This window comes from Pezoporus wallicus, unplaced genomic scaffold, assembly GCF_028554395.1.
Source record: "Pezoporus wallicus isolate ANWC-B61680 ecotype Strahan unplaced genomic scaffold, APGP_CSIRO_Pwel_v1 scaffold_7392, whole genome shotgun sequence".
Taxonomy (NCBI): domain Eukaryota; kingdom Metazoa; phylum Chordata; class Aves; order Psittaciformes; family Psittacidae; genus Pezoporus; species Pezoporus wallicus.
Window position 1 is genome coordinate 3,024,852 of NW_026639923.1, and position 26,988 is coordinate 3,051,839.

General features: G+C 39.7%; 1 protein-coding gene across 2 annotated transcripts in view; it reads left to right on the forward strand.

Moving 5' to 3' along the window:
• The window catches only part of PRKAR1B (protein kinase cAMP-dependent type I regulatory subunit beta), a 101,264-nt gene that overhangs the window by 63,850 nt on the left and 10,426 nt on the right, over positions 1-26,988 (forward strand). For both annotated transcript variants that reach the window (XM_057416799.1, XM_057416800.1), the window contains exons 7-9: positions 6,187-6,345; positions 15,192-15,252; positions 18,845-18,966. In XM_057416799.1, the coding sequence (XP_057272782.1) occupies positions 6,187-6,345; positions 15,192-15,252; positions 18,845-18,966 (342 nt within the window). The remainder of the gene's footprint in view (positions 1-6,186; positions 6,346-15,191; positions 15,253-18,844; positions 18,967-26,988) is intronic.

The window sequence follows — 26,988 nt, forward strand, 5'->3', positions numbered from 1 at the left end:
TTATTCCAGGGCCAAGCAAAGCTCCTGACCCTCTAAGTTTTGCAAAACTCTTACGTAAGCGACCAGCTCTCATGCTGTTCCACTTCAGCATCCCACTTTCTTCATCCTGCTGCACCTTACCACTCTTCTGGGCATCTCCTCAGCTAGGTGCTCTCTTCTTCCTAAGGTTTTCCCACATCTTCAGCCAAAACACATGCTGAATTCCTTTGCAGGATATTGTGGAAGGCACAAGAAATGTCTGCTCACCCAGGACCAAGTTGCAGCTACACCCAGGTAGCTACAGAAGTTACTTACATTAACTGCCTTTGCTGGGAAGCTACAGTGAGGAGAGCCCATTTTCCCCCCACAGAGTATATTCTGCGCCAGGGCAGTTAATGCAGGATAACTTGCTCCTGTGTAAGGCAGCAGCTCTCAGTCCCCATGGGTGTGCACCACTACACTGTATCTAGTGCTCCCAAGAAAAGAGGTCTTCCATTTTCTGGACAGCAGTGCTAAAATCCTTATTGTCTGAAGAAAATCCAGACCGCTAGTAAGCAAGTTACAGTTCATTTAAGCCTTGCCAGATACTTTTTTGGCATGCTTCCACCCTTCCTCAAGAAAAAAAAGCAACTTGGAAAGTAGACAATTGACCCTGGGACTTAAAGCCTCAAGCCATTTTCTGCCTACTTCAGCTAGTGTTGGCATATGCATGGAGACTGTTAACCGCTGGCCAGGTTATCTGCCTTCATCATTTACCTGATTTCCACAGAAGTGGTAGGTATTCCAGGACTGGTGGATTCAAGGGGCAAATGTGTACTCTGAACACATCATGACTGATAAGCACCTGGGTCTCCAATATACATGCAAAGATGCACGTAAAGGATGTTGCCACTATAAAATTCCCAACCGCTGGAATAAAGTCATGGCAAAACTGAAAAAAATCAAACATAATCAAGTAACCAAAACCAAACAGAAAATAATCAATGAAGCCAGAATAATAAAATCAGTGTTTAGTGTTTTGAGTTTAAAAAATTGCAACATTTAGAAGTAATTTACTGTTAGAGTTTTGGCATAGGCACCCCGAAGAGTAAGTAAGGGCATTTTAATGTTTTCCCTTAAAAATAATCTGAGTCAAATTAGAGTACAATAAAACATTTTTAAATATATTACATTATCCTCAACGCTTTCTTAGGGTGTAAATAAGCCTCATTAGCATAGAATAAAGTATCTGTAAGTTTTCTTCTTGGTGTTACTATGAACAGTCAAGAAGACTGTGGACAAGGGGAGAAGGGCACAAATTTTCATATATAAAAGAAAGATACAGAAATCCGTAAGAGGTAGGTCTTGGAGAACCTGGCATTTTCCCTCTCTTGCTGTATATTACAAACCAGGTGTACTTTGACCAAAGCTGGCATTGGATGGGAAAGGATATTACAGCATTGTCAGTCAGTCTCTTTTTGTCATTAGCACTTCAGGGCTGATGAGGATTGTTAACTTGTGACCTGTCCCTGCAGATGGGTGAAGTTTATACTAGGTAGATGATGGCATGAGGTTTGAAGTCTTAGAGGTCAGTTGTCTACTGAAGCTTTTCTGCTCAGACAAATATGAATGTATGCCAAAAAGTAGCTGGCAGAGCTTAAATTATAGTTTCCAGTAAAGATGTTGAAAGTACCTGCTAAAGTATGTCTGGCAAAAATCTCTAATCCATATTTCTAAATATAAAAATGACTTCCTGTTTATTATTTTAATCTTATAACCTCACATTTTTTACTTTAAAAAGCACCGTCAACTACCCTTTTAAAACAGATGTAGGGTTTTTTTAGACTCAACAACTTCCCATTCCATTTAATGTCACAGCAACTTTCTCTACAGTCATTCTCAGGTTTTCTTCTTGTAAAACAACAGCATCCAAACTCTAGTATGGTGAAAATCAATATGAAAACTTTTCAGTATTTTCTCTAAGTACATTCTGTATTCACTGTATAAATCTGTATGTGAATCTGTACTTGAATATTGTGGATGATTGATACGATTATCTTTTGAGTGTAGGTCAAATCTTCTTGAAGCCTTTATTCATACATACAGACTATCCAATTTGTATATACAAAGATGAAAATTAAATTGTGGTTTATGTGAGAATACTGTTGTATTTTAAAAGTAGGTATACCGTATGGTTAGATTTCATAGATTGCTTTTGGTTTAAATTCTCCCAGCATTAATGATCTTTCTGATTTCAGAAGGATGCTTTTTGAAATTTGAAACAGAACGTTTTAAAGTTTGGAGGTTTTCAGCTTGAATTTTCAAGGATTCTCAAGGCAGTTTCCAAGTTCATATATTTATATTTAAGAAAAGCAAATTCATACTACAAATAAAGCACTGGCTTTATTTGAGAAAACTACCCACATATAAATACCCTTCATGTCTCAGGCTTGCTTATATTTCCAAGAATGAATAAACCTCATCGTCATTTTTGGGTAACAAATATTAAGGCTTGACAAGACACAAAGCACAAATTATTACAAACAGATCCAAGGGAGGGAATTTAAGATCTGAAAGTTGCCATGCCTGGAACAAATTAGATTGTCCACATAGATCACAAAGTGGCAGCAAAAAAAACCACAAACAAGCCCAAAAGCTTAAAGTTAACTTGAAATCGGCAATACAAAATTAAAGGTAAATTCACTCCAGTCAAGCTCAGAGATAGATCATACCATATCATACCTTCAAAGTAAAGTGGATATATTACTGCTCCTGGTAAGGTTACTTTCTGCTTCTTTAGACAACACCAAGATGAGTGAGGCCAAGAGGCATTCTTGCTGCATTGAGCATTGTGTGATTCATTGCATTTTCTCTCCTGGTTAGTGCCTATGTATATCACAGCCCATGAAGAAAGGAACTGTTGACGTTCACAGGAGACTTTTCCCATTTGCCTCCCCTCAAAATAATGAAATGAACCAAGTTGTGTGATTTTCAGGCCTGCCAAAACTGCAGAGCTCATAACTGCATGCTAGAAAACACTAGAAAGCTGAAGTACTTTTGATCTGTGGAAAGAAGGCAGTCCTGATGGCTTGGTCATATTTGGGCACCTCCAGTTCTACATTCCTCTTCAGCTGCACAAAAGAAGAAGGTGCCAGCTCTTACGGAGCTGTGATCAGCAGGTTAAGTAACAATTAGGAATAGTTCACTTATGTACTTGCCACTTTCTGAGAGTTCACAAATGCCTAAAACTGCCTGAGCCAAAACCTCAGCCCAGCATTTTCTAGGATAAAGAAGGAGATCATCTGAGCTGCTGCCATATAACATTGGCTTTCATAAGCTGTTCTGAGCCTAAAATAGCTTTACTTCCCACACCTTACAAACAGAGCTACTTTCCTTTCTACTTCTTTTTTTAAAACCTATTTTAAAGGGATTCATAGTGGAGCTGAACTCTGTTAAAGGGCAAAATGGCTTCTTAATGTGCCATCAATATACTTTAACTTCATAATGAAGACAAAAGTTGACTTAGGCCTTTTCAGAGAATGAAGTGCAATGGTTTTGCCCTTAGAAAGCAACACTTGCTCTCAAGATGTTTTTCTCTTTCGGAGATTGATATTGGAAATGGCATTTTTATTGGGGGAGTGAATGCTGGGCACAGAGACTGTCAGATCAGTGATTTGGTTTCACCTCTGAGTCCTTTAAACCTGACACCCTTAGGGTGGAGGAATGGCCGTTTGCATAAACTGTTTACAGGAGAGATGTCAAACATGGTTGGGAGAGTCTAGTCAAGTACGACAGCAAAATTAGAGAAGTCTTAGAGCAGTTTAGTGGGAGCCTCTCTCTGTAATGACCAGGCAAAGTAAATGTCCATCCTTCACTTGCTCTACCTTGAGTTTTACCAGCCTAATGACCCTTTCTGGGCTGCAGTCTTATCATGAATACAGCTTTAAAAGAAATGTCACTATATTGCTTAAAAAAATACATGTTGGAATAACTTTACTTCCCACTTCTAATTCAGACCCTTCTGCAATATGAAAACCTGTGCTTTTCAAGAAAAGAGCATATAGAAATACATGTATTTTTGGTGTGCTGAAAAAGAGTCAAGGATGCAATGTCAGTTGACATGGATGTGGTCCAAAACTCATCTGAATTACTAGATTTTCCACATCACCCCCTGAAGACAGGAATTACTGTACTGTAGCAAACCCATAGTCCCACCGGCAAAATCCCTACAGAAAGGGACTATCCCGACTTTCAGATAGGCATCTGGACAATTTTTTCAATGGATTAGCTGAGTTTTAAATGTTTCATACATTGTCACTATATTACAAGCCTTTCAGAATCCAGATTTTATTCATCCATTTCTCCTGCTTGTCTCACAGAAATAGGTCCAGTATTACTTGCGTTTTTCACCAGGAAAGTGCTTGGGTTTGCCTGGCTTTTTTTAAAAGTTCTTTTTTTTGCTTTCATTTTTTTTATCATGAGGAGAATCAAAAGTAGATTCAGTGTTCTGTGAGATTTTCTTTCTGTGGTGAGTGTGAAAGTTTGAAAGGAAACGCTGTTGTTATTCTCCTGTGTGGTATCCTCCAATGTGGCATTCGTTCTGTTGTGGTGAAGAAATGAAACTATAGCTTTCATGGCTTTAGCTCCTTCTTGGCAGTCTGCTACCACCTGCCTGTTTGGGATTATTTTTACCCTTAATTTTAGCCTTTTGATCCCCAGATGCTCCAGGAACACCAAGAGCCACAGCACTGCCTGGAGTTCAGCAGTGATGCTAATATTGCTTCTTTTCAGCTGATACCCAAGAGGTCTCTTGATTGGCTGAACTGCTCCGTGGCCTCATTCATCTCCTACTGAGGCAGCATTTCATTGACCTCAGTAGAAGCTGGATCAGATCTTAACTGAAAATTGCTAAGATAAATTGGGATTGATTCCAGCTGTAGTTTGTAAAACACCTTTTCATCATAAAATGAAGATAGAAGTAAAATTAATACTGACAGTTTGTTGAATTTTGACCCCAATTCATTTAGTTTGGTCACTGTCTTTTCTCATGCCCAGCTTGAGCACAGCTCTAATTCATGTATTAAGACATGCTAGTCTGTTACTCAGTAATTGTTAACGGGTTTCTGCTTAGGATAAGAATACTTGTGTATTTTCTTCACAGTATTTGCTTCTCAGAGCTTCCAGACAAATGAAAATCATTCTGGTTGGTTTCTACTGTTATCAGTCTGTAACAGATTGGGATGTATTCTGCACTGGGTAAATGCACACAGCTCTTCCTACCCTCTAGACTCACAGACACATTAACAGAATGAAGAGGGTTTATTGTGTAGGTTTACAGCAGCAAGCCTACAAGCAAACTGCAGAATACACAATCCATATCAGTCTTCAAATACACTATTATGGCTCATGAGCTGTACAGTCCATGAATAGTGAGGAAGACGCAGCCCAGTGGCAGGCACCTTCATGAGTCCCCCTTTCTCCAGTGAAGGTATTAAATATCGCTGAAGTGTAGGAATTCTTCTCAAGTTAGACATCATCCAGGAAAAATAGTGATAGTGGTATTGATCCGGAGCGTGTTTTGAGAGGGTATGTTACCTAGTTACCTATATAGGCTGTGGGTCAGATACTGCTTCATAAGTTCTGTAGAGCTGATGTTAAAAGACAGAGGGTAATTCTATATATAGCTTTTCAAGTCCAAAGCACTTCATAGTTTTCACTAAGGTAGAAAGAGATCTCAATCATTATATTTAGATTATTATTGGGAGCTTAGGGAAGACAAAAATGTTCCTTTTCAAAAGATGTTTCCCTGTTTTCACTGTTTTATATTTTGTGGCCATGGTGCTTTTCAGCAAACCTCATTACATAGATCAACAAATCTCCTTCCTTTCAAGTTTGACAGTGTTAATAAAAAGCCAAAGTTGTGACAGTTCTGCATGCTGACTGTCTGAGCCTTGAGCACAAGAGGGAAAACACGATGCCAGTTAACCATGGGAGCTGAAAACTGAGGGAGTAAATGCAGTCATTGTACTGAAGCAAGACAACTTGAAATTCTGTCCACAAAGCGGGTTGTTGCCCTCTTTGGGGACTAACTGTGGAAACTATTACCCTCTTGTTTTCCTTCTGTGTCTCCAGCATTGACGATTAGAAAGGAAATTACTAATTGCTTTTTAGGTAACTGGCAGTAGGAGGAAAACTGCAAGTCCCCAAACTTGTCTTGTGCCATGGTAGGTTTATGTCAACGGAGAGTGGGTCACCAGCATCGGAGAAGGAGGCAGCTTCGGGGAGCTGGCATTGATCTATGGAACACCCCGGGCTGCCACCGTCAAGGCCAAGACAGATCTCAAGCTCTGGGGCATCGACAGAGACAGCTACAGACGCATTTTAATGGTAAGTTTATGGAGAAAGTCTTGTTTATAGAGTTTGTATTTTTTACTTTCTTTTGTAGCACCAGCACTTCTGTGTTCAGAGTACATTGATGATAGAAGGTTGTATAGTGTGTGTTCCTGCATAAAAGAGAGAGGACATGACAATAACATTGGTAACTAAATTAAGTGAACTGAAGGGAAAGGGGACAAGATTCAGCAGAAAGATGCTGAGTCAGAAATGCAGTTGAATAACATTATGTGTAACTACTATATATGAATGAAAATGTCAGGAGGCCTCTGTTACCTACTGAGGCTATGCAGATCTTCTCCTTATCATGAACCTCAAAATGTTTTTCAGCCCTACCCCTTGCCTTTGAAGTCTTTGTCTGAACTTGTATTACACTCTTCAAGGCAGGCAATACAAGGTAGATCCATCTCTCATACAAAAAAGTCTTGGTCTTTACATTAGCCAGTACACACCACACGTACTGTAGGATGGTAGCTGCTAATGATTCATTGCTCTGCTCCTTTCGAACTCCCTCATCTCTGCAGCAAAGCTCAACAGACCTGGGCACCTGGGGTGTGCACTAGGTTATGGATTTGTTTTTGTTTCTTGAGTCGTTAGTTTATAATGGGAACTTCATCAGATAATTAACTTTAGAAACATCATAACCTTTTTAATGAGTTTGCTTCCAATGTCCATGTGCATGTCTTCCTTCTTCATAAAATATTCCTTTCATTTTGGTAGTTAATAGACATAACTCTTGTGTAAATCTTCTTTCTCAATAGGACTTGTCTCCAAAAGCTGCATTGTTTCATTCTGATCTGAAGGAAATTACACTGCTCTGAGAAAGATAAAGGATTGTGCATTTTGAAATCATTTGTATTTCTAGTGCATATCATGGATAACATAAATAGCAGGAGAATTGAGTAGATTTTACACTTAAATGATTAGTTCTTAAGCAATAGAGTGTAAGAGTGATCTTTATGCTGTGTGATTGCTGGATGTTTGTATGAAGCATTGCTGGTTTTCACTCTTTATTTCATAGGTTGAGTTCTGTATCACATAAATGAACATCACACTGACATGTAGGAGAGTAAGCTGGATTGATTTTACTCCATCCCAAAATTTTCAGGTTGATTGCTCCAAGACAAAATACACCAAAGTGTACTGTCTTCTCTCTTGTGGATAAGCAGGATGAATAGTTTTGAATGCTTCCCAGTGCAGGGAAGCAGGCAGTAGTAACTGAGACCTTTCTGCAAGGTATTTCTTAAACAGAGTGACACACTCAGCTTATTTGTCCCATGTCCTGCACAGATGCAGCGGAGGGGTGTCAGTAATAACTAGTCTGATGAATGAACCTGCATGCTGCAAGGAAGAAACCCAAGGTATAAAAGAGAAGGAATGTAGGAGCCATAAATGTTGGGGCAAGACACATACTCCTTGTTTTTTTAAGCATAGCTTTTTACAGCTGCCTGTAACCTTGCTACTAAAGAATTGAAGGACAGATTCACAGTCATCATAGCCTAGAGGTAATTTCAGTTTTAAGCGTTGATGGAAATAGTGGCACCTAACATCATGCAATGCTGGGAGCTTTCAGGTTTGGTCATGTGTCCATTACCATCTGATAGCAGCCTTCAGAAGATGAATATTTGATGCAGAGACAGTATTTTACTAAAAGGACTTGAAGTCCCAAGTGGAAAAGACACTTTTTTTACTGCTAGCTTTAGCTATGCATACAACTTAAAAGTTATGGATATACTTCTGTTTCATTCTAGTGTAGTGCTAAGTGCTTTTCAAATGAATTACATATTCTCTGAACCAGTGACTGCTGTATCTTACCTAGCAAGCTGAGTTCCTGCAGTTGATGAGAGCTTTAACGTTACATGGAGGTGTTTTCTCTCCCCCTTGTGTTTTTTTACAGTTGAGGTCATTAAAAATTGGTGGTCTGTTGCATTACATTAGATACCCGGACAGTGTAATTGTAGCATTCTTCATACTTAGGAAATATTTCAGGTGGTATAGTGAATTAATTGCTTCAGGTATAGAAGATGTCTAATTTTAAGTGCTATCCACACTAAATGCAATTTACCTATCCAGACTCCATGAATTGTGTCATCTTTTCATATATTTGTAGGCGCAGTGTGGATGATTTCTTTGCTGTAGGTGAAATGGGACACCTGTCTTTGTGCATTCATGTGAGGGCAGGTTACAGTGTCTCTCTGCACATTTCCTCAAGCCTAAGAATTAATTACATCATGTTTCAGTGGCTGCATTTCATACTTGAAGCTAACTCCACCATTACATGGCTGGTTTTGCTGTACTCAGTTTCAAGATGTAGTCGTAGCTGCCTTTTAAGTCACAGAAACATGGTTTCCTGACATTTAGCCACTAAGCTTATGCTTCTAGAAAGCTGCTAGATATTCTGGATGTAGAAAGGTTCTGCCTTTAAATAAGAGATTAATGTTTAAGGTATCTTTTGAGATACATCATTTAAGATGGTTTTAAAATCAGTGAGTGAGGTTTTCTTTTTCATTTTCTGCTTGCAAATACTTTTGTCCAGGGGATCAGTGACTTCTTTCTTCCAAAGATATGGGTTGTTGTTTTCTTTTCTGTAGTGAGATAAAGCCCCTCCATAACCCAAGATGTTTTTTTCTTTCATCTACATTCCTTCCCGGCCATGACCAGCCCCATGTTTTTGTCAGTCTGGTGTTGAAATTTTATTCACATTGTAAATATTTATTTGCAAATCATACCTTCAGATTCACTCTTGCCAAAAAGATTTTATCCTGTTGTGAGCCACTTGACTCTCTACCTCATTTCTCCTTGCAGCCTCTGTTTTGCTTCTTTACTTTGCATTTAGTAATTTCTAGTTTCATGTCTGCTTAAGTGCCATTTTCCCCACATACATGTCCCATTGATCCTGACTGGTTTATGGTATGAATAAAATGCATCCCAGGAGGTTGGGAGTTTGTCTTCTTTTTTGTGGATGGACAAAGCCTGATGCAAAAAGTTCCTGCTGGCTTTTAGTTACACTTGTCATCCATTTATTATTTGGTTTGTCCCAAAGGAAGTTTGTTAAAACAGATATATTTCTTTATATTTCATTGTCAGAGCTTAGGTACCCTGATGACTTGAAGGTTACATTCAAGTTTGTTTTAGCAGCTGTGATGATTGTAAATGTTGGAATAGTTTCTTTTGTCAGGATTTGCAGTGAAATGGCTTGGCTTTCTCTGGAGTCCTTGACAAATTATTATACCATGAAATTCATTGTACTAGATGGATTGCAAAAACCCACTCGAACACGTTCCCTTCCCAAGCACATTCACAAATTATCTGTCCATCTGTGTGTTCCATTTATTTCATTCAGTTATCTGTTCTGAGCTGCATGCTTTTCACTCTGTTGCAGATTTCTGTATGTGTATGTTCTCTGTGCACACACACACACTTATGTATATATTCTATATTTATTTACTTACATTCCTCTGGGAGAGAGGCAAAGGAATTTTTGCCATAGGATTCTCATGTAATTCAGTTGGTGAAATGTTACTGCTCTCTTCTTTGCAGTTGGGATTCAAGAGCATCATGGAGTGGGGAACATCACAGGGTATTACAATATTTGTATTCTAAATATAGCAAATACCACAAATACCAGAGCAGTAAATGTCTGTATCCCAACATCAGATTGAACCCCCTGACAATTCAGTTCCCAGACTGAGGAAATTTGAAGTATTAATTTCTTTTAATTTCTTCTTTAAGAAGGCTTGATTCAGAATGATTTAACTATCCTCTAGTTCCCATGGTCCAGGATACCTGGCTCTGAGATCAGAGTTGTATGGGATACAATACTTTTTGCCTATTTGGTAAACTTCTTCGCAGAAATGAGTTATATTTGGATGTAAGTCATGACAAATCAAGTTAGTCAGTTAGTTCCTAATGTCATGCCTCATTTTCTTTATGCTATTTTGGCTTTGTTTTATCATCTTTTCACAACTTTGAACCTGAGAACAATTTCTTTAACAAGTGCCTTTTTCTATTCAAATAAAGTCAAGTCAGAAGGACTTCATGTTGCATGTAGGTTGCATGGTGGCCAAAACATAAAGCCAATCCGAAGCCTGCAATCCATCCAACTTCTGTGTGATACAGCACCAGGATCTTGGCAATTTTGTTCTCATGGCCAGTATGCATGGTGACTCTTTCATGCGCCTGTAAGAATATACACCTAAAGCATCATTCAATATCAGGTTTATGCAGGGATTAAATGGGCTGGAGCACTTCAGGAGCCCATTCCGGCACCTCCTGCCAGGAGAACTTTTTTATTTGAAACTAAAGCCATGCTTTGCCTTTTGGTAGCCATTTGGCTTCTTAGAGAAGGTGGGGGTTTTTAGGAAGGACCTGGTCAATTCCACCTGTAAAATTGAAGCAAGAAAGAAGACATAAAGAGTGCTGGAGGTGCAAAGCAAAGAGGCAGGCAGAAGGGAGTAACATAGAGACTGGACTGGAGGAATGAGAAGAAAAACTGAAAGAAATCAGGGAAAGTGAAGAAGGGGCAGCTGGAAAAAAAAGGCAACAGTCCTATTCAGCAAGACCTGTTATAATCTGTGGGGCATTCATTTTTCCTAGGCTGTGTATTGCTTAAGCTAAGCCTAGGGCTTGCTACGTTTTTAAGCGTCCCTAAAACTGGGTTTGAGCTCTCTTCTGTGTGGATTTGGCAAATGCAAGTGATCTCGTTTCTCCTTGGGACTGTTTCAGGGAGGAGCACTGCAACTTAGAATATTAACGAGTCTTCCTAGTTAGCGGAACCACTCTCTTTAAGAAGATGAGCTTGTGCATGACAGCTCAGAACCAGGGAGAAAGTGAACAAAGGAACAGGGGGAGAGGGAGAAGCAGCGACTATTGAAATAAGATATTAATAGGTTAGAAAAAGCAGAATTAATAAAGACTTTTTAAAACATGCCATCAAGAACCCTGCCAGTGCAGAATTATTCATGTACATTTACTATTGTTTTTATCTGGCTCAAGCAGTAAGAGTTCTACTGCTTCCCTTGGGAAACTCTTCTGCAAGAGAATAATTCCTACATAGGGAAAATATCTTTCATATTGAACTTAAATTAGATTTTCTTAATTTTCTCTTATTACTTTGAGTTATGTCAAGTTATGCTGTACCAAATTGCCTTCTCCTTCTGTCATCTATCTGTAGATGATTATCGCTGTCTACTTAAAACCCTTGCAACAGTGCATGCCAGCTATGCAGATACCATACCTATGATCCTACTGTTGAGCTAACATCTACAGGCTGAATTTGTTTTGCTCCTTCCTTATCAGCCCTCGCCAAGTGTTTTAGCATTTTTTAGGCTTTGGTTTAGGAATACCTTTCTGGAGAAGAGGTACCAAAACAGAGTGTAGCATGTCAGGCACCATGACATCCGAGCCATGGAGATGAAGCCTCTGAACTTCATTCCTAGATAATGTCTGAGTGTATGACCAAAATAGCCTTGGCTGTATTCTTGTTGCAGTCTAATGCTGCAAACGAGCTCTCATCTACTGTCTTTAACTCTCCTTCAGGTTTACAACTTTCCAGTCTTCTTCCTTTCATCAAACATCTGTGCTTTGGATTTTTCTTTTCCTTTGCATTTCTTAGCTGTATTTTCCAAGTGGAAGCTCATTCTGTTACTTTCTACTCCCATTTTTAATGTCTCCAAATTGTTTCTTGTATTTTCCTGTTCTGGCAAGCTTTCATACTATCTCCTATTCTGCAGATATTGTTACTGTCTGATTTGTTGTTGCTTCTAGAAGATCCATGAAAATATTGCAAGAAAACAGACTTAGCACATGTCCCAGGACACATGTTGGTTGACAGTTCTGCAGAAGTGACTTGAAAGGTAGGAGTAGAGATTATGATGGTTTTCCTGCCTGTGGCCTCACAAGTTGGGTAAAGCAACTAGACCAAATAATGCAAGTATAAAAAAGAAATCAGGAGTGAGAGGTGACATTATGCCTATGGGAATGGATGAAAGGGGAATATTAGGCTGACCAAGGAAGGTGGGAATTAGGCATGTTCTCCCTTTATTTCATGGGGAGGAAAAAATGATTAATACCAAGGAAATAAGCACATGCTTTGGTTGTTTATAAGAGTTCTGCTGTGTTGTTTTTAGCTTACATTAGTGTTCTCTCAAAATCTCTTCCTCTTATTCTGCTTGTGAAAGCTTTAGTAGGAAAACACACTGAAGTGAAAACAATGTTCATGAGAGTGAGCCAAGCTGCTCCTTTCTGGAAGAGAAATTGGGATATGGTTGTGCTATTGGGATCCAGCCTTGTCTGCTCTGAAAATGAAGAGAAAGTTTCTGTGCCTGCCTGGGCACCCATAGGTGAAGCTCTGCTGTCAGGTGGCTCATGCTGCCCTGGAGGCTGTTGTCTCCGTCCTTCAGGAGAGATGGAGGGTTGGATGGAGCCATCCTGCAGGTTGAGTCATGAGCCATCAGTTGGGTCACCTTGGGTTTCAGTACATGTGATGTGAAATGCAACTCCTAAGCCTCAACCACTAGTTCTTTCCTAGGCTCTTGTTCTCCCTTACCTTTGTGGTATCGTTCTGAGACATGACAGTGTAGCTGTGCATTAAGTGGAGTCCCACTGAGGTTCTACTATCGCGATACAAAAGAAATGATAACAGCATATGTAATTAATTCTTTCCACTTCAGTTTTGCTTTTGCACTTGTCATGGTGGATTCTGTACCCATGCCCTAGCTTAGTTTAGCCAAGATGTAACAACCGTTTTCCTGTAGGAGTGATGGGCTTTTGCTCTCTGGGCCAGGCAGAATGCCTGCAGTTCCTGCCTTCCTGGGTCTTGTCTGCATCTCTAAATACTCAGAGTTGTGGTCAGGTGTCACTTACGGCTACTGATTACTGCTTCTTAAAATTCATCTGTATCCGCAAGTCATTTAAAAAGCATTTTCCACATCTGTCCTTGGCTGCCCCAGCCCATCAAACTAAACCACCGGTCTGGTTTTCCACAGCTGTCAATTTTGCTGGTCTCGTTTCCACTTGATTGCAGGGAGGAAAGCAACAACTGCACAGTGTCCGGTTTTCCATGCTCTGTCTTGCAGCAAGCTGTCAGGATCTGGCGTGGTTTGCACAGCCTCCTCCGTTTGAACTTCTTGGGTGTTTTTTTATTTCTGGCACTTCAAATGCTTTTCGAGGCTCCTGAGGTTGAGAACCAGGTTTGTCAGACAGAGAGGTCAGAGAAGGGTTACCGATGCTATCACTGAGGGGAGAACTGTCATCACCAGGGTCGGAAATTATGAATGGGGTGTTGAGGAGGAGACCTTGGTAGTGAGTGCTGCTGCTGCTGATGCAGAGATACTTGGAAAGAGTGGCAGCTCTCGAAGGTGCTGTTGCTGTTTCAGAGCAGGGATGGCCCCAGGAGAGGGATGCAAGGAGGAGTTGTTCCAGAAGAGAGCATCCAGCAGCTTCTGTTGGTGCTGAAGTCAGAAGCTGGAGCAAAGCCTGTTGATATTGTTGGAAAGATTCACTTTGCTTTGGTGGTTGTTGGATCAAGTTGCACCTGCACAGTGTGTGTGTAGGAAGAGGGATGATGTCTAATTCTTAGTTACAGCATTGCACTTGAATACACCAGTCTTTCCCATTTTCATACTGAGAGTATTTCTGTATGCTTTCACAGTGGAGAGTGAAATATTTCTTCTTTTCCTTCCTCTATCCCCACTTCCTGTGTCTGCTTTCCAGCACCTACAGTGCTCAAGTGGAGGAGGAATAGTGAAGTGTCTCTTTCTATGGTAGACATTTGCTTCTGTCAAACATAGTCTTTTCTGCCCAGGCTAAGAGCAAATGCAATCTTTATTTCCCCTTTCTTCAGAAGATGAATCTATCATCTTTGTGCTGTACTCCTCCCTTGTAGATCTGACTAGCAGGCACCAGGCAGCCTTCAGCATCCATAGGGACTCTACCCGGGGAGAAACTATGCGGACTGTCATGTAACAGTGTGGAATAAACTGCATGGTACCAAGGAAAACTCTGGAGTTCCTCTTTGGTGCCTGGGAAGGTTTTGTCTTCAAGTCATTTGTGTCACTGCAGAAGGAGCTAAGGATGAATTATTTTTACGTTGGTAAAACTGCTCAGTATTTATTAATACCTGGATAGCCTTCAAAAATGCATGCTGGAATGGCTACTTATGGTTTCTGTCTATGGTGCTCAAACACTATGTAAGCAGAAGGTATCTCAGTAATTTATCACACAATAAAATCTTAGTAGAGCGGGAATGACTGTACTGGTAGCTGCATATACACTGATGGATTGTCTGCTCCAAAATGCTTAAATCTTGTTAAAATAATACTATGAATAGGTTGCTCGACAGTTACAATACATGTAACACTATTCAGAATATAAACCAGGCTTACAGATAAAGGCTCTTAGCATTAAAGAGGTTTTAACCTAAAAGAATGGGACCCGTGAGGGGGACATTTTAAGTTTTATCCTACTTTGTCATCATAATTCCCTTCTAGCAGGGCCTCACTGGCAACAGGATACATATTGAATTAGCTAAACAGTTAATTGATGAAGCTCTAGCTTTAAAATGAGTGCCTGTAAATAATGGATACAGTTAATCCACGGTGTCCAGTAACACCAGTGAAGACAGTGAAATTACACCAGCATTGAATATGATTCCTTCTGTCTTTGCTTATCAGCAATTCAACTTGCCCAGACATTTTGTGGGGAAACATTTGCCTTAGGCTGTTTATACTGGCTATGCTTTAGATTTGGAAAGGGAGGGAAAAAAAAGAGCAGCTGTAGGAAGAAATCACAAAAATACTTTGTGTAATTCTACCTCCTTTTTCTCTCTCTTTTAATAACAGGGCAGCACACTGAGAAAGCGGAAGATGTATGAAGAATTCCTGAGCAAGGTCTCCATTTTGGGTCAGTTGCCCTTTGGACTTGCCTGTTAGTTCCTGTGTTATACATGTTGGCAGAATGAATTTTGGTCTTTGATTGCACGATGAAAACAATGGTGGTCAAACAGAAGGTCTCGTGGTTGCATCGTTTCAGAGGGAATAAAAGTGTAAAGGGTCCTTTTTAGAACTTGTTTTTCTTGTTCTCTAATAGACACTGAACATGTCCTGGAGTAACGGTTGGACTTGATGATCTTAAAGGTCTTTTCCAGCCTGTCTGTTTCTGTGATTCTATGTGTTTGAAGGACAGACCTTTCCTTAAATATGGGAGCAGGCATGCACTGGTAACCTTTTGGTAGCTGCTGTTGCAGTAAAGATCATATGGATGGAGGAGAAAGCAGTGCAGAGATATGAATTTGTCATAAAGTCTAGTTACATCCTCCCAGGTGACAGGTAAGCTGTTTTTCCTGCAAGAATACTGTGTTTGTGTGCACTGAACAGAGTAACCTTACAAATCAAAATGGACTGCTTTTTTTTTTTTCCTTCTTCGTATTTTACAGCCCCTGTCTCACATTCTTAAAACATCTGTTTAGCTTCTTGGGCTTGGATTTTGTTTCCCTTTGATTAATGTGATAGCCACGAAATTTGGACATGTTCTTGATGGCCTTCAGTAGGAAAAACAACAAACCCATAATGCCTGACCAATCAATCACAGTTAGGAGAACAAAAGCTTCTCATAAGGAGGACAGTGTTAGACAGGACAATGAAATGCTGGTTCTGGAGGAGAAACATCATCTTTCTGCAGGGGCTATTTTGAAAAAAACAGTTCAGGATTCATTTGCTATCTGAAGTATTTATATTTCTACTTCAGCAATTTCCTTTTTTTGTTTATGGTATTCATTTACCATTTAAGATGAGGTACCTGAAATATGAGAGTGTCTTAGTGGAAATATACTTGAACTTCTGAGAGGTGCAGTCCATGAAATCTTCAGTTATATCTGTGTGCTTAAAGTAAGTATGTTGCTCCCTTATTAATGAAGTTTTCATCATTTAAACACCTTCTTTTATGCTCAATTTAAATCTTCCTAAATTAAGAGTACAAATTATGCCAAATTACAATGGGTATTTAAAGAAAAAAGGATCTCTGCACCTGCACTAATGAGGAGCAATTACAACAATGAGACATCTCAAAACAGTTTCAGAGTAGAAAGGTTATTCAGAGATGCGCTTCCTTAAACATGTGGTTTGCAATGTAATTATATCTTCGTTTCTAGTATGGCTTTTGAGTCATAGTAAGAAAAGAGGAAAGACTTCAAGATTTGAACCTCTTTTAAGGATGGAAAAGCAGTGGACAAAATGACATATCATTTCAGGAACATGGAGAATTTAGGTGAAATGTGTAAGGATCTATTGCGCATGTCTAAAAAGTAGATGACACCTGGGAAACAGAAAGGTATTTTAGAAATCCCAACACAGCACTGAGAAGTCCACTTCAGTTCATGCCTTAATGTGGACAGAACTCAGTGATGTCTTGGTGGAAAAACCTCTGCCTGCTTCTTATATATACATTTTCAAGGCCTGTCTGATGTCTGTAACTACCCATACAATTGTAAGAGTAATTTTTTTTAATAATCAAGGATTTTTTTAGATTATCAGTAGCTGCTCTTAGTATATCAAACAAAGTACGAGAAAACTAATGTTTAAAAATCTTTCTTCTGGAGTTTAATTAAATGTAAAGCCAAGAATTGATAGGTACAACTTGGAAATTGCAAAAAATTGCATAGAGTCTGCTTTCATTCTCCAACTAAAACGTTAATAGTTTTATATTCTGTACAATATTCTGTATAATGCTCTGTTGCTCATTAACCAATGTATTTGTAGTGGTACAATTCCCTTATGCAAAAGAGGGACACTTTGTGACTGGATCTAGAATTAGCTCTGAATTTTTCATAAAGCCAACTGAAGAAGAAGTTTCAAGAGACTTTTTCTTTTCATTGTTAATTACATAGGGTTTTTTTTTCTTTCTTTTTTTTTAATGAAAAAGCCTGCTCTAGTCTGCATGAAAGAGTTTTATGCTTATTTTTAGTTGAACAGAGCACTTTTTGAATGTTGCATTGATAATATGGGCTTGGTCTTTGACATTAACGCTTCTGCACCAAAGGTCACAAATGCACCAGGAAAGTGCATTAGTTAGGTGGGGAAAATGCTAGGAATAATAATTTCCCTAAAAGCAACAGAAAGTGGCATAAAACCATGAGACGTATGTGTGTTAGGCAACTCAAAACTTAACCTTTGGTGCACTGCGTACTTTGATCTGATTTTGCTACCAGACTCAGTGTGTACTTCTAAGCTCAACCAAAAGGCATTTTAACTTAGAAAGACCAACTCTTTCACCCTCAGACACTACTTCTAAGCAATTTTTTTGACAAACTGGGGAAATGAGATTCTAAGAGAACAGCCCAGAATCTAATCCTGGTGTCAGAAGCCGTGTCTTAACGTACATTAGTTCAATAATTCATAATAAGAATTTATAAGAACCACCAGAGCTCTAGTACATGAATTTTAGCCCCACTTTTTGAGGCAGTGAAGGTTATATCATTGTATCATCTGTTTCTTTTAATAACTTTTAAACCTGTCACTTCTTTCAGTCAAATCTGATAAAAGTATAGAAGTTCAAGTATAATTCATTGCCTTGAATTCTCATGCAAATGAGTAGAGGAGAAAGACGTCGGTTGGCCCTCTCCTCTCTCCAAAGGCAGGGCAGGTAAAATCCATCCCTTAGCAGACCCCGGAGGACGAAGGCAGTGGGAGAGTGAGCAGCCCTGAAGGCTGCTGTCTTTTGCAGGCTTTCTTTTGCTGTGTAGGTATCACAGGGATTATGGCACCTGCAGGTGCGTGATAAGGACCCCATGCATGGGAAGCAGGCTGTGTCCATTACTCATAAAACAGACCAGTATTTTTTTCTTATTAAAGTTTACTTTGAAGTTTTGTAACATCTCTCTCTAAGTGGAGGAATGAAAAGAAAAACTTTGTAAACCATCCTGCTGGCAAATGAAACAGGAGTGCCGCTTCAGTCATCCATGTGATCCTCGGTCTTACTGCCACCCTTGCTACCAGGGTCTTGCCTGTGGCTTCAGTGGTGCATGGTCACACCCTTGGGGAAGAGTCATCTTTTAGATTCACACTTTCACATCACTTATCTAGCAGGCCATCAGTAACAGCCTGAGTGCAACCCTGAGAAAGAGACAGCAGGACTTGTTCTGACATCTAGTGTGAGATGTGGCAAGAGAATGTATCACTGATATCTCCAAACAGCTCCTAGGCTACTCCAATCCACTGCAGCACCAGGGCGGTGCAGATCTGATTGCAGGCATAGGGAACTGGAGCCAACTTTTCGTGTCCAACTTTCAAGATTATTATCTGTGTGATTACTAAAGTCTAAGACACAGAGAATAAATACATTCATGTTTCCCAACTGGAGGTTCGTGCAGAGTGCCTGGATGAAAGAAATGTTTCTTTTATAACAGAACCAGGCACAGCAGAGCTGTCAGTTTAGATACAAATCATCAACCAAAGTTAGAGTCTCTTATAATAAAGCTTTATGATCTTCAATATTTTAGAGTCCCTGGACAAATGGGAGCGGCTGACAGTGGCTGATGCTCTGGAACCTGTCCAGTTTGAAGATGGGGAAAAAATTGTTGTGCAGGGAGAGCCCGGTGATGACTTCTTCATTATTACAGAGGTAAGACTGGAATCCTGATAAGCTCTGTCATTTCCTCATGAAGAGCAAGACTGTATTAAAAGATATATGGGTTTGGTTTAATTTCTTCCTTTAGCATAAATCTGAACTAACTCCATGCAAGCAGGAGGATGACTTAAAATTCAAATCAATTCAGACACCAGTTCCATGGAAATTTCTTAAGTGGAAGGATCCCTAATTTCCAATAAATTGAAGATGCAGAGGAATTTTCAGTTGTGTCTAGTGTCTTTACTGTTTGAAGGTTTGGTTTCTACATGAGATTTTTCTCATTCCAAATTGCCAATACTTCAAACAGGCTGACCAGCCATGCAGTGCACTGATCATTGTTCCCAAAGGGACTTGCAGGAGAAATTACAAATGAACATCTGTAAACTGGAGCAGGAGACCTGATCTGAAATGGATAATTTGTTCTTTGTTTTGCCTTAAACTTAGTCCAAATGGCTGAGCCATTTTCTTGTTTACTCTCACTCAGGCAGACAGATCTGTCAGGCAGCTGAAAATGCTGACATCTTTTTGGGAGATTATCTGACACTTCACTTCCACCATCTCACTTCTGCAAACAGATGCTGACGGGGTTTTTCCTCCCTCTCTGCATAAATATTTGGATCCTTGGTATTTCATGCAAATACTTAGGTGCTGTGATATAACAAGTTATAAAAAGATAAAGAGACTCAGCCTAAGAATAACAAGGCAGCATTAGGATATGACTGTGTATGTAATGAAGTAGGAGCTTTTCAGTTCCAGCTGTGAGTGTTCATACACAAATATATAGCGTGAATGACCAACATATGGCTGTGTGGTGACAGTTCAAGTGCACATGCCAGGCCAGATGTTACATGACCAGCAACAAGGAGGTGGTGGCACAGGAGTTAAGAGGTAATCTGAATCCCTCACTGTGGGAGAAGGCGGGTCAGATTGGTTTAAGAAGTTGATACGGTTTGTTGCCTTGGAATCCCGTTGTATGTACGCAGAATACATCTCTGGCTCCATCAGGCAACTGTATTTTGATGTGATTTAGGAGGAAAAAGACCCTGCCCCACTCAGGTGATAAAGGGCTTGTACAGTGCCAATTCCAGATGGTTTAGAGGACAGAAGGTTTTTCTTTGCTTGTTCCTTATCTGTGTTTTTTTGGACGGGTGCCTCTATCCAAGACAGCCAAAACTGAGTTTATAATATCTGACACTTAAAATTCCATCCTTCTTTCCTTGAGTGTTGGAAATATGTATTTGATTTATGAACAAAGAGTTTCTCTTGTCATGCTCACAAAATTGTTAGTGCAAATAATTGCACCTGTATACCACACAAGTAAGGAACTTTAAATATGTGATGAGCAGTGTCCCTTCAAAACAAGTGTCAGAATACAAGAGGCTAGATATTAGATAGGGAATTTGTTTTATTAGCAAGATATTTAGTATATGAGAAAAATATAGGACATAAACTATTTTTATTTTTTCCTCCAGAAATAATGGATTTTTATTTCTACTAGTGTTATTGAATGTGCTGTTATTCTTTGCAGCAGCATGAGACTAGGAAAACCTAATTTTCTTAGCCATCAAATCCCATGTGGAAAATTGGCAGCTTGCTTAAGAATAACCAAGGGCCCTTATATTCCCCCCTTCATGGAACAGCTGGTAAGACTTGAATGGGTACAAAAGTATTAACACTGCATACTGCATAATCATAAAGTATCTGCTCACCTCACCCACTATAAATCTAACATAGCTTCTCACTTTGGAAATTGCCTGTATTTTTCTACATTAAAGAATGAACACTCAGTATCAACTATTTCTTGTGCTGCACTAGTATTTCTGCCTTTTCACACATACTTTAGGCTTTGTATTTTAAACTTGATTTCATGGGAGTTTACATCTTTGATGTTAAACTTTTCTGCAGGAGAGTTGATGTGAGCCGCCAGGAACACATTACTCTACAAACTGGTTAAAAGTAGTTTTGGCTGGTTTGTTGCCACAATATGTTGAAAAGTCATTAGCTTCCTTCATATATTTTTTGATGTTTATGGCCTTACTATCCAAAACTAGAAATGCAGCCAATTTGTTTGGCTGCTATATATGCAAAAACCATTTCATATATCACCAGAATGCAGCCTCCTTCAGAGCACAGTATGTTCAGTAGTACAAAGCTAAACTTTGCCACACTATTTTTGGACAAGGTACTAATTTATTATAAACCACAGTCATTCGTGGCATGCCTTAGACAAATCAGTTACCAATTTACAAAGCTTTGATGCACCAGCATCAGAGATACTGGTTCCAAGTGGGATCTTATGACTCCTACCATAAAAGCTTCTCTAAGACACCCGGGACTCACACATGGATTTTAAATTTCTAGCACAGATTTTTATGAACTTCATCAATTAATTGTTCATTTCTGGTTAGCTTGCAATGCTGCCTTCCTCTGTGATACTACTTTGGGATGTGATCTTTTAAGTATATTGGTCCTGCAGAACTTGCACTTATAGCCTGTGAGAAAGTTAGCACCTTCAGGATTTGCAGGCTGAAGATCAGCCATGAAACCCTTTTGAAAGGGAGACTTCAGCCTCAGCGATGGTCAGAACAGCAATTCCTGCTTTAAACCAGGAATGTCATCCTAGTTAGTATGGACAAGCATGTTTAGTCTCCCACTTCTGTCAAGCAAGCATGTTCATATTTTCTGCATTTTTCCTAAGTGTAACCTATTCTCATGGCTTTCTGTCCACCATCTTATCTCCAATTGCACAGATCATAGTAGGGTGCAGGTTATTTGAGGTGCAGGCTGTGTGTGTGAAAATGCCACAGGGCTCTGTGGAGAGGAAGGCTGCAGCAGGAGCTCAGGCAAATTATTAGAATAACAGAAAATGTGCACAGGGAAGAGTCATAGGAAACCAGGGGTTTTTAAGTTCACTGCTTACAAAGCTGTTCATGGTTCATTTTTTGTTAAAAAGTCTGATGAGAAAAGTATTATTCTGAGATTCCAAGACAGCTACAGTTTTTCTGCCATTTTAAATCTTCACAGGCACCAGTAAGATGTTTGCTTGCAGTAGGTCGGGTGCTTTTCCATTCAAATCTTAAACAGCCTTCAACAAGATTTAGTTTTAAAATTTAAAGGCTGTGATTTTTTCCATAGATAGAATTATTTTAATGTTTATACCATATTCCTTAATTTGAAGATAGGATCAGAAGTGAATGTCTGCTTACAAAAGCAAAGTAACCACTTCTGTGAGATTGATTTACTGCACTTGAAACTGGCAATTAAAAGGGGGGAAAAGCAAAAAAGAAGCAGCCCTGTAGTTTCTGTATTTTCAGCTCTTTCCAGGTCTTATTTTCCCACTATGGTTTTCACACAACAAACTTGGGCTTTCCCAGACCAGACAGATGTGGAATGTATCTGTTGGATTCCAAGGTCATGGAATTATCCCATATGAGATTCCTGGCACAGAGGTGAAAAACTTCAAGCACCATGAAACAATTGTTGCCATAAAGAATTACATTTTGGCAAGCGTAAATCATAACAGATGTACAGTTTCTAACAAATAAATTTGCAGTTGTATTGTACACTGCCACACTGTGTACCCAGCAGTAGGGAGGATTTATGCATCTGACTTCAGATAACGCAAATATTTTTAGCTAGCATTTTAAAGTGGTAGCTTGCAAAGGCACGTGAGCTTTGTGGAGTTAAATATCCCAGCAAATGGAAGTCTTTTTAAATGAAATGCCAGTTGAACGGGGGCTGATTTTATTCCCAACTCGTGCTTTGCCACTGACTTCAGCTCCAACAGTAGTTCAAGCTAGTGTAGTAGTGCTCTGAAACTGGAAAGTAATGAGAGTTTTGCTGTTGTCTAGGTTACTGAGACAGGTAGTGATAATAGTATTAAAAATAGCGGTTATGATCATGTACCGCTCTTTTAAGTTCAGCTTCGAACTTGGCTGGGTGGCACAGTACCTTGAAGTCCATAATGCAGCTGCCAAAAATGCAGGGACCTGCACCATCAAGTGCCCTGCTGGGTTTTCCAGCTCCCACCCCTCCCCATGTCAGACTGTTTGGATCTACTTGTCATGACCCAGCACTGTATACAGCACGCGGATATTGTCACGGGACTCCACTGACTGTGCTCAGGAAGTCTTCTAATCTCAGCTGCATACTGAGAGCTTGCTGAACTGCTGCCATATGGTCGTAATACTCCATAAAGTTTGACATGGCTTAAGAAAAATGCCTGCACAGACACAAACGTACGCAGGTGTAGGAGAAGAGAACAGCAAAAGGTTTGTAATAGTGCCACACTGCACCTGAAGAGTACAGCTTGTAACTGTCCTTTAAATGTTCTCTCCGTAGCCTATCATCTCCTTGGAGGACAGGTTGATTTCAGTGGTGCAGAAAGCAACGAAATAAAACTGCATGAGGAGTAAAACATCTCCAATTAATAGTTGGTTGAGCTGCCCAGTGATAGCATGCAGCAGCAGCCTAAAAATAAAACACCTAAAAATAGAAGATAATTCACAGGAGAAAATTCAAGGAGAAATGGACCCATAGTTTCACATCAGATTTTTGTTTTTAACTTTAAAAACTAGTATATTTAATCACAGACTAGTGCTAAGTTACACCCTTCACTGCAACTCCTTTGTGAAAAGCTCTTCAGAATAGCTGGGGTGTTGTGTTCTTTGTTATTATCCTGCTGGTTAGAAAGGAGGCAGAGTCAGAGCATCTGATTTTCAGTCTCATCTGTATTATCAGTCCAATCTGTGGGCAAAACATTACCCTCCGTTTCCCCGTCAGTGGGAATAATCCTACTGACACTTCATCAAGGTGAGCAAAATCTTAATGGGATAAGGCATAGAGTATCCATCAGTACTGAAATCAGGCAATGGGTATAGCAAAACTGACAAATAAGAGAAAAATATATCATTGATAGTACAGAAATCCTTCCAGAATTGATACGTGGAGCTGCCTCATTGACAGAAATGAATCCAATTAATTGATAATAAGTATTTGTCCAGCACTACTCTTGGCAGATCACATTGAAAACAGTCTTGCAGTCCTCAGGGGGCTGCTAGCTTTCATGCTGCTGTTGACGTTTCAAGTCAGGGCCACAAACTGGCTCTGGTCTGGGCAGGATCCGCTGCGAGTTCTTGCTGAGAGCATACTTGAGATACTGTCCTGTAGGTGAAATCAGTGTTTCCAGCCTCGCTGACACTCTTGGCACGCTGTGGAGTGTCTCTGCACAAATGCAGTTCAAAGCCTTGTTAGGTGGAACAGTGTTTGTAAACTCTTCCTACCATGGTAACATGCACCAACAGAGGAAGGGCCTTAGTCTGACTCGGAAGGGCACTCTGTTCTTCACAGAATTGGGCCTTTTCATAGGAAAAGTCGACTAGAGTCTTAAATTGCACAAGCATCTGAAGATTTATGATTTAAAAGCTCCTTAAGAAGGAAAAGAAAAAAGCAAAATAATAGCCCAATTGTTTCCTGCTCTAAATTGTTGCTCTTTGACTTTCTAACCTAAGAGAGACCCCTTTGGCACCTACCCCTGCGACAGGCAGGGGAACTACAAAGTAAACTTCTTCCGTATGGTTAATGAAGTCACTGCCTTAGGCACACTCTGCTATCACACCTGATAATCTCTTTAAAAACACAGTGTGATTAATAATTAATTAGGAAGATGAATGTTGTCTAGAAAAGGAGTTTCAAAGGCTGCAATCTGAACTACTTAGTGTTACTGTGATTTTGTTGATACCAAAAATGTTTGTCAAAGGCAGTCTACAGCGACTCCTAATATACCTAATAAACAACATACACCGAATAACATAACTAGCAGTCACTAAGGGCTCTGAACTTTGCTTATTTTAACTGCAGAGACATTGTTTCCTGTAGAGCTCTTACAGGAAAGGTACATTCAATTTTTGATACCACCTAGTTGTGCTGAAGAAATAGCCTTTCCATTGACTCTGCTACAAAGCTCATCTGTGGTCAGGATGTCATTTTTAATGGCCAGCTGACATCAAAGATTGGAAGTTAGGTGAATGATTGGGTCCCATCTTGGCTAGGGATGGAGGTGAAGTGTTTTGCTGAGTCAAAGGGACTGAAACATCTCCCTAGTTGAGATCTTGTTAAACTCAGAATAACTTTGACTTCTATGGGCAATGGATCAGGGTGCCTACACATGCAATATACATGTGTGTATCTTGAACACATCCTTATCTCTCCCATCAGAAAGGGACAGTGTTTAATAGGAAGCAACTGGCTGCTCCCCTTCCTTTTCCCACCAGCCATGAAGGACCTGTCAGTCAGTGACTGCAGCTTTTGGCTCTTCCTTCCAGCTCTTTCTTTTAGCCCCACTAATAACCATCACAGTGCAGTCACCTACAGTAAATTATGCAAAATCTGAAACCTCAGAAGTGATGTACAATGAAGCATTTTCTTAACAGTTTTGTGAAACTTCAGATTAGCCAATATTTCTAGGCTTTTTTAGAACTTTGCAGATTTTGTTCCTCATTTGTGGCAGAAACCAGGACAACTGTATGTAAATTCTGTGAGCTGCTATGAACCCAGAGACTGGGGAATAACGGATAATAGTTTAAAAATGTACAGTTAAAAAAATACTGTCAAACCCAGTCATGAGTCAATCTTGAGTCCACAATCCGAATGAAGTCCTCTTGCATCATCCTTCTACAAGACCATTAAAATGAGATAGCTTTTGTATATGAAAAGAAAGTTACGTTTTTTTTTTTAAACAGTCTGATGGGTAAGAAAACAATGTGAAACCAACATACACAGCCAGTTGTTATGGGAAAAAAATCTTAGTTGGACCGGCACATCCATGAGATACACCTAAATAATTTTAAGACATGTAATAGCTGTGGTATATGTAAACAGGAAGCCTTTTAACCAGCTTGTTTCTTAGATACTTATGTCTTACATGACCATCTCATGAACTCCATGGGGTTTGTTCTCACTACACCTGTTTGATGAGGTGCATGAAGCAATGCTAGTGTTGCAAGGTGCAGTCTGAAGCACAGGCACAAGAATTAAGATAGTTCTTCATTCCTTCTGAGAGCAATCAACAAGAATTAGGCATCTTGAAGGTCTGGACCCTCATGATTCTGCTCACAGAAAGTCTAAGGCAGAGGAGCTGTGTTAGCCCCATGGGCAGCATCCCAGGCTAACACATCAACTGACCATCCTTTATCCACTCCAGAATGGTGGGTATTATTTTCTACTGCAGGTTATATAGAAGTCACTTACACTTTGTCTTGCTGACTGAAATTTGCTTATTTCTTCCCTTGTTTTGTATTAAAGCCTTTCATAAGTTAAAGGTTGGCAAATAATAATAATGCAAGATTATTTACTGGCTAAAGGAATATTTGCAGTCTTTGGCTACACAGTCCAAAGGATTTGTCTTCTCTTGGAAAGCAGCCCAAGAACTGCTGATCCTTAGCTGTAACATAAAAGCCATCCCAGGAATGATGCTATCAGCAGTCCCAAAGGGCTAAAATGGCAGCTGAAGAGTGATATGCTAGCGGTCTTCCAGGATGTTGGTGAGAACACTGCTTATGCCAGCATCATGAGGTACATGCAAGACATGCTGTGTTACTCTGTGTCACTAGGACGTTGGTAAACTTAGGTCTTGAAGCAAAACTGGGAGGATGCAGTGTAGCCATACTATTCTCAAAAGCTTAAAAGTACTTTTCATAACCTCTCCTTTGCACATGGTATACCCAGCACAAAAATGTATGAATGTTTCCCCAGTTCTCTTTCAACATGACAACTTGTGTAGGAGTCTTCAGTCTCATTCAGCTGTAATTTAAAACATCTGATTTGTAAACCCATAAAATTGAAGTTTATGCTGGAAATGTAGACACACCCTGGCCTTTTACCACTATAGGATACGTGGAAAACTGGAAGATCGTTTGGTGTACAGAGAAGTAAAATCTGAAGTTAGTAATTGGCAATTTAATTCTTAATATATACACATGCTCCATTTCAATTTTCATAAAAATCAAGAGTGCTAAA